The following is a 14,947-nucleotide window of genomic DNA, read 5'->3' as shown; positions in this document are numbered from 1 at the left end:
ATAGAAAAAACATATATACAAGCAAATTATATATAGCAAATTACAAATTGGAGTGTTTGTCGGAAATTGGTCACACTACAGCATAATGCAATCAGCATTATGCGTTACTGTCGCAACCAGCGCTGATCTTCCAGTGGGACCACTAACTCATTGCCTCGCTTTTAAATCAACATTTACAGCATGATCTTTTTACAAATCATCTCAATTACAATATAGTATGTAAAGTGGTGCAACAAAAATAAGCAATAAGCAATCATAACTCATATCAGACAGCTTTAAAGATCTTTTTTTTATGGAATAGGAGGACAAACGAGCGTACGGGTCACCACTTGTTAAGTGATCACCGCCACCCACAAGCTCTTGCGAGGAATCACAGCAGCGTTGCCGGCCTTTAAGGAAGGTGTACGTGCTTTTTTTGAAGGTACCCATGTCGTATCGTCCCGGAAACACCGCACAAGGAAGATCATTCCACAGCTTTGTAGTACGTGGAAGAAAGCTCCTTGAAAACCGCACTGTGGAAGACCGCCACACATCTAAATGGTGGGGATGATATCCTAGATCTTTCCCAAGTTTATTGTTCCGCTGATTTTATGACAACATCTACCCCCACATTTCACGTTTCGTTTGTATTATTACAACTGTCTCTCTCTACTCTGCTTGATTATTTGTTAACGTAGGTAATTATAATTCCTCTCAAAATTTTTAGTAAATTTGTTGAAGAATCTAAACTTTTCAGAGCATAAGCCCGCGAATTCGCATGCTAAAATTTCGTCTTTTGATCAATTGTTAGAATAAAGCTAGCTATCCAGCTAGCCATCAAAATAGTTTTCGTTTCGGAGATAGTCCGGGAGACAGAGTAATAAAAAAATATTTAAAAAATTATATACCTGAAGATGATCCGTGTAAACATTGTGTTTCTTAATGTTGTGCAAACATTAGTACTCTTGTTTGGTCCAAAAAATATTATTTTTCTATAATAAAATCTAGGCACATTAAAAGGAAGAACTTACCAATAATATTCGGCATAAAGTAGCATATTTACGACCGCACGCTAAAGAAAATAGTTTAGCACAGACAAAAGCCGTTTTGCGTATTGTAGTAAATGTGAAGGACGTTCGCATATTGTTATTGGAACCTGATCTTTATGTCGTGAAGAATAAGGTTCTAGTTATCGATAATGTAGGCGGCAACACTGCGTTCATAACGATATCATTAAGAATCGGTACTATCGCTAAATACAACAGTGTTAAAGCATACCCCGACGAATAAACCCGTGTTATAGTGAAACATAATCAAAATAGCACGTGTATACATCTGTGTGACCTTAGTGAATTATTTTTCTTGATATAATGTGACTTGAAGTGACCCGGTTCTATAAGTAAGTATACAATTGTTCACCGTAACAAAAGCATTATGCTAAGTTGAACTCTACGCAAACATTGTTTCGCTTTAAACCGGTATTTACATAAATTCATAATGTTTATTTAATTGTTATCTATTTGAAGAAGTAGTTAAGTTGCGGTTATATTAATTTATAGGTTGGTTACATGTAGGTATTTAGCGTGGGAAATAACAAGAAATTTATGCAATTATTTAACTTAAGTATTTACTAGCTTATATTAACTATCAATATTTCCCTCAACGGCTGAATTGAGCAATGTTTTTAATATTGTTCTTGCTTATGGGATAACTCAAGCAGGAATAACCAAAAAAAATGTAGAGTTGCATTATTACAATGTAAAACTTATGCGTAAGTGACTGTAGACCGGAACAGATAGAGAGCAGTGATATTTTAAATTATTAGTCTCCAAATTTTTTATAAGCGGGCAACGGGCACAGAGGCTCAGACATCCGGGTCAAGAAATGCGTTGCCGGCCTTTAACTTGCTCTAAGCTTGTAAGTCCCTAAGTCTTATCGGTTCAGGAAAACCGCAGCTGGTAATTGATTCCACAAATATAAACCGTTTATACCTGATCGAGCAACCTCTAATCTCGGATTTAACTCACCACTGAATAGGCTGTTGCGCCAATACAACACTATAATTTCAAACAAGCGATCTATAGATGTTTTTGGATCTCCAAATGCGTTTTTATTATAAATTAAGTCATTACATTTAAAATAAAATTACATGTAAAATGTAATGACTTAATTTATAATAAAAACGCATTGACAAAATATATTGTACCTATATTGTATTTTAGTGATTATATTGAAGTGACTGTATTGTAGCTTGTAATGATTTGTGGAATTAATTTATCTTTTTATATTGTATTGACATGTTAGCGTTATAGGATTTCAATTTACTTTTGTGTAATTAAGAACTAAATTGTTTGTATGTTTATGTGCACGATGTGTTCACCTGTAATAACAGCAATTGCAGCAACACGATTTTTGAAATTTATGTTACAATCTTTTGAATTGTCTTGTGTATTCTGTGTTACTGGACCTTGAATAAATAAATAAAGTGGCTGTGCAAGAGAAAGAGTTTCTTGCAAATCGCGCGGTTGTGGAATGACTTCAACATGATGCGGGTTTCATTTCACATTTTCACTTAATGTCCGGATGCTGGTATCAAACGGAACATCTCTGAGCACTCCCTGTGATATATGCGTTAGATCGTAGAAGATGAATAAAGAACCCACATTTCCAAGCAACGCCAAATAAGAAGGTACATCAGAGATGACTTGATATCTGACACATGTCCATACTTTATAGTAGTAATGATTAACAATAACATAATATAAACATCCACCTGAAAACGTGCTCCGGAAAGGACACGAAACGTCGGGTTAACCAAAATGATAATAAAAATGTAACTTTTACGCGAAATCGAATGTAAAAAGGCAGTTACAATTATTACACTTTAAAAAGTGTTTTATTTAAATATAAATATATTATGTCTGCAATTATGAAATCGTTTACTGTACTTTAACCTAAAATTGGTATCAGTTTTTTTTAATCACCTTTCGAAAACTTCTTGGTTTTATTGGAGAACTGTACATTTTTGGACCTTGCATGAGCAGTTTATTGGCATTTCTTCTCATTGGCTGCACCCTTTACGAAGTGGCGGCTTACCGCCATTTTTTTTTTTGACATTCAAGTATCATTTCCGTGATCCACACGAATAAGGTGATTTTCATTTGATTTAATAAGTTTTATTTTCATCCTATTTTTATATCTAGGATTCTAAAGTTGAAATATTTTGACTCTTGCACACATTTTTGTCATTCACCTCTCTTGCTACTTCGGTTATACTGTAAGTTTCTATATTATCACTAATAATACCATAAATTATTTTATGATATATTTATTGTTTTTCAAACTAACATTTCTTCCCTTTTCACACACTTTCGAATTTTTTTGAACCTTGAACATATCTTGGAACGCATTCATCGGCTTTTCTATACATACCTCGTAGCTTATCTATAATTTTCGAAAAAAAAAAATCACCACGTGCAAGTACCGGGCTGTTTGGTGGATACATCATTAGTTCTATATGAAACGCATCTAAAAACTCATTTGTTTCTTACCGAAATGTGAGAACGCGTTGTCATAATCGAACGTCTTTTCAAATCTCAGCAAGCTCGTATTTACATACCAATCTGCCATAACATCTTTTGGTTTTCAAGAGATACTATAGTTTAATCTTCCAATATGCGGAAAAAAGAAGCAATTCAAATTCAAATATTTTTATTAGAAATAGGTCATGAAATGACTCATTGAAAGTCAATAATTACTATCATCCATTCTGAAATGAATGCTTCATATATTGTTTAATAAAATTTCGATACTATGAAATCTATCAATTAAATATCCTGACGGCGGTTGTTATGTGGTATTATTAAGAAAGTTATTTATGCTATAGTAACCATTACCACACAAACGTCTTTTAACAATGCTTTTACATTTGTGATGTACATTTTCTGAGATCTTGTTGTTAAGCATAAACATCGCCCTGCAATAGAACTCGATTTAGCCGAGAAGTAAGGCATAATAAGTCTATGTTTATTCCTAATGTTTCTAGAATATTCACGTATGTGCCTATATAGTAGAGATGGACTTACGTATAATATATTCACAATACAAATAATTTAGTCGAAGACATTTCATTACATGACAATAATTCATTCAAGGAGCGGGCGCAGTGTAGTTTATTTATTAGGGAAATTTCTTTTGACAAATAAGTTTGCCGGGTCAGCGCTTATTTTTTATAAATCTGTCATTTTCAGCTTGAATCTTAAATTTGATATATGTTAATATGGTAAAGTAAGGAAGGTTATTTATTAATAAACACTATTATTGATTATAAAATGTATTTTATTCTTAGTTACAATTCTTAAATACGTACATTAGTGTGTGTGTCTGGCGTAAAACGAATGGAGGACGAGGACTATCTCGTCGGGCTTCTAACAAGGGGATTGGATATTGAGTGTTGCAAGCGTACGTAGCAGTATAATTTATCTATAGACGATGGCTGTCGTCAAATCAAATCAAATCAAAATCACTTTATTCATGTAGGTCACGGAAATTAATCTTATGAATGTCAAAAGTTTTTTTATCTCTACTGCCACTTAGTAAAAGGTTGAGCTTTAATGAGAAGAAATGGCAAGAAACTCATTGCCACTCTTTTAAATCATCATTTACATAAAGTGATGCAACAAAAATACTCAAACTTCAAATAGTCAATGCCTTACACGAGTAAGTCAAAGGAGTAAATGTAAATTAGTACAAAACAATAATATCGAGTACAGTAGATGCATCATCCACACACACCGTAAATAATTAAAAGTTTTTAGTCCCACAAGTGACTAGCACTTATAACATTACCACTATATTCTTATTTAGATTTCTACGCTGTGATGAAGATGCTTGATGAAATACGATCAATTTTAAACATAAAAGATCGATTACTCATAAAGTTTAAAATGCAAGAAGGAAGTGTTGCTTTTACATAAAATTTAAATACCTTTGCATATAAACAAGAATAACGTGTTTATTTGTAAAAACCAGAATTATGACGCATTTAATGCAATTGTTTCGGTATTTTAATGAATTTTCGAGCTAAAGAGTTAATGTTAAATGTTATGTTGTGTTTGCAGTAGTAATGAATCTATATATAAATTATTTCTTGACGAGCGTAGACTATATGGCTACAAACATTACAAATTACACGAATCCTAAATTTTCCGATAGGTAGCACTGTTGATTCTCAGGTTGAGATCTACGAGTATAGAGATTAGAGCGTACTTAGACTTTGTTCAGACTTCACTTAAGTTAAACTTATCTGAGTGTAAGCCATAGCCATAATCTTTGACTTCGTTTTTATAGTCATTTGATAGTTATTTAATTCAAACTGAGCTTAAGCTAAACAGTCCAGAGCAAAAGTCAAATTCCCAATTTATCACAATGAGATAAGTTTTACGTAACTTAAGTGTGAGTAATGTCTAAGTACGCTTTATAGATCTCAGCCTTACTGTCGGTTCGTTACATGAAATGAAAACAAAATATCGCCCCATTGAAGTGTCTCATCTAGAGTTATAGCTAAAAACACTGTCTTATTTATAAGATTAATTTAAGTGTTATTTTTTTTACATTTGCTGTTATGAATTTTAAGCATTAACAACTTTAAAACAAGATTGTTTACATTGAACCGTTGTTCTACTTTAGGAATAGCATTGTTTACATCGTCAATAGCAGTTGCATGTCGATTAACTTTAAATAATAGTGATGTATCATTCGCAAACAATACTATATAATGTGTGTTCTTTATTAGATAGGGTAAGTCATTCATATAGATTAAAAACAGAAATGATCCTAGAATTGAACCCTGCGGGACTCCTATTCCCAAAACGGAGCCTGAAGACCTTACAACATTAACTTTTTGTACCTCGCCCGCCCCGTACCACGGCCGTTTAGGGTCGGCAACGCTCTTGTGATTCCTCTATTGGTACAAGTGGACTATTTTTTTTATGAAAATAGGACGAGGCTAGCAGGAAGTTGAGCTGATGGTAATTGATACGCCCTGCCCATTACAATGCAGTGCAGGGCTTCTTGACAAACCAAAAAATTCTGTGCGGCACTACAATTGCGCTCATCACCTTGAGACATAAGGTGTTAAGTCTCATTTGCCCAGTAATTTCACTAGCTACGGTGCCCTTCAGATCGAAACACAGTAATGTTTACACATTACTACTTCACGGCAGAAATAGGCGATGTTGAGGTACCCCCTTTTCCATAAAATAAACGGTAGTTTAACTCGTAAGAGTTGCATAAAAGGGATGAGCAGTTGTGTGAAGTCTGTTACTTTTAAAGGAAGCCCGAAATTACATATAAGTACGTGTTTTTGGATAGAAATAAATCTAGATGTTTTTCCAATTTAACCCTTTAGTGGGTGAATTAGAGGTTGAAAGTTTATTAGGGCAGTTAATCCTTTTTGAGCGAATAGGTCACAGTGAAGCTGACCTAGGATTTACTAGTAATATAATATTATAAAGTAGGCAGCAGTGCCGCTTTAAGCAAGCACATCTGTCATACATACACATAGATTCTCTAACGGAGACACGCCAAGATATAAAAAGAAAGCCAATCAATTCTTACTGTAACCAATTTTGATTGACAGGTCATAAACAGTCAGCCACGATTGGCATTAGTTCTTCAGTATTTTGCATTTTAAACCACTTGTTAATGCACACATTGATAATACAAAATTGGTTCCACATTATTGGGCTGTTAGATTGTCTTTACGTTTACATATTCTAAAGCTATTTATTTATCTATTAGGAAGCCAACGTGCATACAACTAGGTATCTTAATCTTCGGACACATTTAAAAATACTTTTATAATGTTGTACACTCCACTAACAGGCTAACTCGTATAATTCTTTGTTTAACTAAAACTTTTTACTTTGTGTTACTTAAAGCTAACGATAATTTTCAAAAATATAACCAAAATAAAACCACAAGCAATAGGCTGATAAAAAAATAGTAGGTTCTTACTTAATAAACAAAAGAAAAACAATAACTATGAACAATGACTAACCATCTTCCAGTACTTTTTTTTGAAACATCTATGGTTAGGACAGTCAATCTACTATTCATATATTTACGCCCTACATATTTTTATTGAATAAAATAGAAGGAGCAATGGGTCTTTTTACCATAAATTAATTGTGTATTTGAAAGGAAAATGTAATATTCACTTTTTCACAGGTTTCCAGTTTGGTGGCGAACTTCGAGGAAACAATGAGACATGATAACGATGTCAACGTGACTGATGGCGTCAAGAAGAATGGACATGTTTACAGAAGTAACATACTGAGGAGTGAAGATGCACAGCACCATAAAGAACAGGTATCGTACCAAGGGTTGATTACTTTAGACCACACATCCAGAAGATCTATCGCATCTTCTGACCTTTTTTTTATGAAAATAAGGGACGAGACGAGCAGGACGTTCAGATGATGGTAATTGATGCGCCCTACCCATAACAATCTAGTGCCACTCAGGATTCTTGAAAAACCTAAAAATTCTGAGCATCACTACAATTGCGCTCGTCACTTTGAGACATAAGATGTTAAGTCTCATTTGCCCAGTAATTTCACTAGCTAGCGCCCTTCACACAGAAACACAGTAATGTTTACATATTACTGCTTCACGGCAGAAATAGGAAACCTGGCCTTGACCTTTACGCGAGTAATGCCTTCGAACGAGAGTATTTTTTTTCCGGGAAATTACCCGAAATTTTAATAGTTCTTCTACAATAAGAAGAGGAGACAAATCCAAAAAAATATAAGAATTGGTTCAGCCGTTATTTCCTTACAAAAGATATAGACTTTGTATTTTTTTTTTTAATTAATTTAACGGTTTAATAAAGGAAATCATATTTTTGTAATAAGCATAAGATATCAATGTGAGAGTTGTATTGTACGATAGTTTCTTTATATTTGCTTATACTATACTATACTATACGATGAAATGTCTGTTTTTTGGAAAAAAATATTATTATCGCGACAAAGCATCAATGAGAACTTGAGGATTTTTGGCAATCTGAAAGCTGAGTTATAGGAGGTTTTGTAAAATTCAGGTTATGAAATATATGGGCAACAATCTATATTAAAACAGCTGATTTTTGAAATGCGATTATTTTTTGTTGTAAGATAATGATCGTACAAGTTTAGCAATATCAGAAGTCAAACAGAAAGAAGGAAAATATCAATAAAACAACGGGAAACACTCAAATGACAAATCGCGTAGGTACGCACAAACGATACTACGAAACGAGTGATTGACAATTGACATTCTAGACAATTCTGTGGCTGTCACTGCCAGCACAGATTAAAAATACAGACGAGATTCAGAATCGACTTTTTCTTTATAATATTTAGTTGATATTTATTTTTTTTACCTAAAGACATTATGTTATGTTAATTATAATGAATTTTTATTAGGTACTTTTATTGAATCTATCATCTGGTGCAAGTGGCTTTGTGTTGAGTTGTATTAACTCATTACCCTAAAAATCGATTATAGTAATCGATATCCCATTTTAATCGTGAATTTTAAGATAATGAAAACTTAATTTTATGATTTCTCCTATGAATTTTACTAGATTGTGAATTAGGGTAATTTTCTATATTTTTAAACAGAAAGATATGACAATTTTTTTAAACCATATCCCAACTTATTACATTTTGGCCCAGAAATCTCCGTCTCCTTTAAATGTATAAGCTTGTCATTGTCGCCTAAATAGCACTGCTGGTGGCGAAGTTGTGGGGCGGGTCGTTACCTTCCCTAAGATATGTACTACGGAGGCGACGACTGGTCCATTCGTCATGCTCGTGAACAGACGCTGCTTGTGGTGCCTGGCCAGTCCTGTATTCGGGGATTTTTAATTTTACATTGATAGTATACCATTTAAGTTTAAGTTTAGATCGATGTATATATATATTAAAGACATAATATCCACCTATGTATTGACTCATCACGATATCTCTGGAACCATAAGGCGTAGAGACTTGAAATTTGGTTGGAATATTCTTTTCGCCGAGTCTACTCCCTGACTCCTCTAAAATCCTGACTTCTTAGTCAGGATTTTATGGCACCCTCTTATTATTAAAGCCAACCTCATCCGCTCATGCCAAGTAATCGTTATCATAACAGAACAACATCTGTCCGTTCAGGTAGTATATTAAAATTGCTCGCATAAAAACCTTTACTTATTTTCGGTTTATGCGAATTGCACTCGTTATTTTTTTTAGTTTTAAAGTGAAACTTTTATTACATGGTCTCAAACTTTTTCGTCTGTGTGTTGCATGTCGCGTGACGGTCGGGCGGCGCCTATAGTTCGCAGCAGCTGACCGTGTAGTGTATAGACTATTACTCATTTGTGCCAGTGCTCCACGCTATTTTGTTGGTTTTTATTATTTCCCATTATCATTCCAATTTTCTAAGTATAAAATTAAGATTGATAAAGCGTTTTTTATACCCATAATGGAATATTATTCCAAAAATTTTTGGTTAAATGTCTATAATGTGAAAATAAAGTTTCACTTTTACCGTGGTTTCATAAAACCATACAATCCTTTTTTTTACTAATCACTTCTTTTTCTTTTTTTATAACTTACACAAGTCAAAACGTTTGAGTAATTTTGGTGCATCACTTTACATATATTGTAAAATGCTGAAACTGTAATTATAGATTTTTGAAGAGTGGCAGAGAGTGCCTTGCCACTTATTCTCGTTAAGGCAACACTAAATGCCAGTGACCTTGAGCGATATGAGTTCACCGCTGCCGGTCCGCCATCTATGTAACAAAGCCGATATTTTAAAAATCTTGCGTGGAAAACAGTTTATATGCTTACAATCCTCGTTATTCACTACTAATCTGAATAAATAAACCTACACGAAAACGTACAAGCTATAAGAATAACTATTCTGAGAGAAGTACCAAAAAAATGCGTCACGCCATGCCAAAAAACTTGTTTAACTTCAAAAAAAAGGCTCGGTGGTATTAACTATAACCAACAGCAAGCATTAGCTACCTACAAATAAGACTTAAGGATATGTGTAACAGGATTAAGTAGTGTTCATAGCTCGAAATGCTATACTTTCACCACAAAACTTGTCTAAAAACACCATGTTTGCGTGTTTTCTGCTTACTCCTTCGCCTCTATACTCTCAATACGCTAAAATTTTCCGAATTTGGCGGCAAAATGTATGATATTTATAAGTGTAATTTTTAATTAAAATAATAAATGATTGTTGTTTTCTGATTCTCAATTTTCTTTTTCAGTCGTTCGGCAATTCTAATAATATATATACTGCAAATCAGAGGTTACTTAATTTCTCACAAAAAGCAAGCTCGCTCAAATCGAATCTAACAGAGCTTAAAAGCTCCATATCAGAAATGAAAAATCTCAGCAATTCAAGTGCCATTAAATTTGGAAATAGGTGAGATTTGAAAACTTTCATATTTTTTATGGTATAGGAGACGGTACTAGCAGAATTACCACCTATTGTTTATGATGGTAAGTACCATTTCTTATGATATAAAATACCATAATGTAATTATTATAAATAATGCAATGTAACGTAGAAATCGTAAGCGCCAACTAACTCAGGTAAACCGTAAAGGGATTTTCGCGGTATTTAGTTATATCAATTTTATTGTATGTTTTTGTTATGAACAATTAATGGAACAAAAAGGTGATCATCGCCGCTTATACTCTTTTGCAACACTACAGGTATCACAGGAGCGATGCCGGAATCTTAGGTAGGTTACCTACTATGTGTTCCTTTTTTCAAAGTGAGTACCTGTTGTATTTTCCTGGAAACACTGTAATTGATACGCCCTGGCCATTACAATGCAGCTCAGGATTTTTGAAATACCCAATCATTCTGAGCGGCACTACAATAATTGCGCTCCTCACCTTGAGACATAAGATGTTACGTCTCATTTGCCCAGTTATTTCAGTAACTACGGCGCCGTTCAGAAAATTCATCAGGCGCCGAAATTCAATAATGCTAACACATTACTGCAGCAAAAGGCACCGTTGTGGAACCCATAATCTAGCCGGCATCCTCTGCAAACAAGCCTCTCACTGGTAAATGCTTTAAGTCGCCTCTTACGACACTCTTAGGCCCTGGGAATTCCCTATTATTTATATGCCCCGGGGAAAATGCATAAAGGTTTTACTATCCTAGAGAATCTCTGAACAAAAATTTAGTTACTGAAATTATAAATTAAACATTACAGGCATAAAAGCTCATTGGATACGGTACATAATTCTAGTCCTACAAATGAATACAAAAGTTTACATAGAAACTCGCTTGGAAACAATCCTAAACAACCCGAATATTGCTCGACTGTTAATTGTAAGCAGGGTAGTACTTGCGAGGCTCTAAACAGCTTGAAGTACAGCTCAGCGCAAACGAAGACAGCTTGCAGTACTAGTCTAGTCAGAGATGGTTGCTGTGCATCTCAATCAGCAGAAAATAGCGCGAGATCTAGAAATATACAGCATGGGGATGTACTTTACTCCGAACAAAGTGCTGCGGGGGCGACACAGAAACTATTGCAAGCGGAAAGCCTCAGTGCTGAGAAAAGTACAGCTTATCAACAAGTAAGTAGATAATTTTTTTTATGGAAAAGGAGGACCAACGAGCGTACGGGTATCCTAGTTACTAGTTTGTTAAATGCCGCCGAATTCCACCTTCGCACGACCCGCCACAAGTTAGGATATCATCCCCACCATCTGGATGTGTGGCGGTCCTCCACAGTGCGGTTTTCAAGGAGCTTTCTTCCACGTACTACAATGCTGTGGAATGAGCTTCCTTGTGCGGTGTTTCCGGGACGATACGACATGGGTACCTTCAAAAAAAGCGCGTACACCTTCCTTAAAGGCCGGCAACGCTCTTGTGATTCCTCTGGTGCAAGAGAATGTGGGCGGCGGTGATCACTTAACACCAGGTGACCCGTACGCTAGTTTGTCCTCCTATTCCATAAAAAAAATGATCTGACCAGCCATCGTCAGCTATTAAAACATCTTCTAAAATACGAGCCTTACACATAACGTGTCTCACAAATTTATCTAGGCGGCTAAAGTACAGAATTTGAAAACTACAATACAGAATTTATAAGTATTATGTATTTACTTAGGCTTGGTTGCACTAACTAACTTGCTAAAGTTAACAAACATGTTAAAGTACCGGTTAAGCAAAATATGAGATGCACCATTTGACAATTTTTAGACGACGTCATAACTTTAACTATTAATTGTAACCGACCAAACTTCGCCGGTTAAAGCTAAATTATTGTTAATATTAAATAGTTAACTAGCAACCTGTCAAAAGTGTCAAATAAATATTCGATATTGACTTGATATGTCACTTGTAAACTTTAACTATGCCAAGGAATACGATCGTGCAACACATTCCGCAGTCTATGTTAAAGTCGGCGATACTGTTAACGTTAAATTTGACTTAAAACTTTACTCTTAGATCATTTTAATACATCTAGATAGATTGTGACAGCTGTGAAAACGTCGTAAAAAATAGAGTTTGACTGCTAACTTCTATTTTGAGCAATGCACACACACTAACTCACTGAAGTAATAAACGCCAGGTTTATTTACTGTTTTCATCGGTTGTCTTGCAGTAAGAGGCTCTATCTAAATATATATCTATGACATCTATAAATAATCTAAGCCTAACTAACTATAACAGCTAATATGATGCAAACCAGCCTTAAGGTATTTGTAAAACGAAGTAGTAAGGACGCGGCCTCGCGTGCCAGATGCCGATCAATATCCCAAAATGACGTCCCTATATGGCGCCGCTTAACCGGTCAGTACAACTCAGCTCATTGACAATAGCAAACTATCATGCATGATCCAGCTGCGGCAATCGTATTATGACAAAAATACTAGATTGGACTTTGAGGATGTTTCGGCGCGGGGGGTCACCAGCTTCGGTAAGGCCTTCCGATAGTTATTGCGTTGCGTATTTGTGCGAATTTATAGTTTGTTGTTTAATTTATAAGTACGTTTATAATCCGCGTTACATTGTGTAGCCATTTTTGTTTATTCGTATGTATTTTTAAATATGTTTAGGCTGAGAATTATAAGGAGTACTCAGACTATACTTACGTAAAACTTAGCTTAGCACAATCTTTGATTGGGTCATTTGACAGCTGAGATCGAGCTAAGGCAGAAGTTAAGTGCGGGCATTACAGCTTATCATTTTTGAACAGTTTTTCACTGAACACTTTGTCATTGCGTGGCGTTGTTTGCAAAGCGCGGTTAAAACGCAACTGAACGAAAACTCTGCATAATAGACAGGTAAGCAGAGTTTTGCTTTAGACAATTTTTGAGCGTTATTGTGAGTCTAGCTGTTTATTGAACGTCAATGTGGAATGCTAAGATTTATTTAAATAGGAACCATAATTACTGGCATCACCGATTGTTGTATTATACGGGAAATTCAAGAAGTCGGACAGTTTGGATGACGCAGGGAATTGTTCGTCTCTGTTGGGCTTATAGTCTAAGTTTTTCCTAAATCGTCGTTATATTGGACTTGAGAAAGGCGAAAGTGATGTTAATAAATCCGGACTTCGACTCGCTAGATAAGTCTGAGCAAAGTCTAAGACCGCTCTATCTTCATCTCAGCCTTAGTACCTACGTAGTTACTGGTAATTTATTAAATCGTCGGTGACACAATTGGTAGGGTGTTGTCCACGGTGCCCCCGGTTCGATCCAAGTTCAAAACCATTTTTTTTTATTTATATACTTCATAGAATTAAGTAATTAATAATTAATTAATTAATATTAATTTACTTAATTCAAGTTATTGTTTGAAGAGTTAAAAATAATGACTGAGCTTTTACGCTGGACTTTGTAACGCTCGAATCGTCGATCGGAGCGCGACCAGTCCGAGTAAAATCACAATTTATAAACAGTTATTATTGAAGTGGAAACTTCTTTAGCGGCGTTGAGCAATTTTCTTGAGTTGGGTATAAAGTGTTAAACTCACGTCAGGGCACGTGAACTGATTGAAAATTCGTAAGGCAGTCGTATTTCAATTTTAAACAGTATTTTGGTACCAGGCGATCATAGTTGAAGCAGAGATTGTCTTATGTATTACGCGAGTATACTTTAATATTGACGTCATTAGTATTTTCTTTGATTAACGCGAGTGTTACACATTTAAATAAAACACTTTTAAGTAAGTCTTATTACTTTTTTAGTAAACGCGTTTTAATCCTTTAAGAGTTTTATTTAACTGGACGTCATTCATTAAATATTTATGTTCTCGGTGTCTATGTAATAATACGTCCATATGGTAGCGGTGATAGTAATGTCTCTCATAGCGGTTGAAATTATGTGTCATGCTAGCAACATGGACTTCATATGGTCCTTGTTTTGTTCTTTATTCTTGTGCAGAGTTTTACAACTGACCCATTGTTATTGTTCGTTTGTGTTTGTGGTTATCTTTGTGCTGTGCTTCGTACCCCCGTAAATACGTGTTGTGCGAAAAATGATATATTTGAAGTTTCTTTAGCGGCGTTGAGCACTTTTCTTGAGATGGGTTTAAAATGTTAAACTCGCTTCAGGACACGTGACCTGATCGAAAATTCGGAAGACAGTCGTTGAAATGATGGATGAAAGTTGATTTTTCTTAGAGATATACTTTTTAATGTAAAATAATTGTATTAGTTCTGAAGGGCTAAATTTTTATGTAACATAAATTGTAATTTATGTGTTAGATAGCGCAATAAATGAATATTGTACTTCACCACACAAATGCTAGTACTTTTTTACTGATAAATAAAGCAATTCGTGCGAGATTATTCCCTAACCGTTCCAAAATATTCAAAAATACACAACGTTAATGTTAAGTTTTCACTTCTGCTGGCACTCCCGGATTTTTTATTTTTATTTTACTTGTTACT

The 14,947-nt window shown here is 34.8% G+C and overlaps 1 protein-coding gene across 2 annotated transcripts in view; it reads left to right on the top strand.

The window, feature by feature from the left end:
* LOC126976463 (NAD(+) hydrolase sarm1-like) overlaps positions 1 to 14,947 on the top strand; it is a 38,113-nt gene that overhangs the window by 14,800 nt on the left and 8,366 nt on the right. The window contains exons 1-4 of one of the 2 annotated variants that reach the window (XM_050824789.1): positions 1,246 to 1,378; positions 7,210 to 7,350; positions 10,292 to 10,449; positions 11,255 to 11,621. In XM_050824789.1, coding sequence (XP_050680746.1) covers positions 7,243 to 7,350; positions 10,292 to 10,449; positions 11,255 to 11,621 — 633 coding nt within the window. In that variant the 5' untranslated portion in view covers positions 1,246 to 1,378; positions 7,210 to 7,242. Of the gene's footprint in view, positions 1 to 1,245; positions 1,379 to 7,209; positions 7,351 to 10,291; positions 10,450 to 11,254; positions 11,622 to 14,947 lie in introns of those variants that run through there. The other variant, XM_050824788.1, reaches the window with a different exon arrangement.

The sequence above is a fragment of the Leptidea sinapis genome, chromosome 41 (assembly GCF_905404315.1).
Source record: "Leptidea sinapis chromosome 41, ilLepSina1.1, whole genome shotgun sequence".
Taxonomy (NCBI): Eukaryota; Metazoa; Arthropoda; class Insecta; order Lepidoptera; family Pieridae; genus Leptidea; species Leptidea sinapis.
The sequence above is the reverse complement of the archived record's forward strand: the minus strand, read 5'-3'. Positions and strand labels throughout refer to the sequence as shown.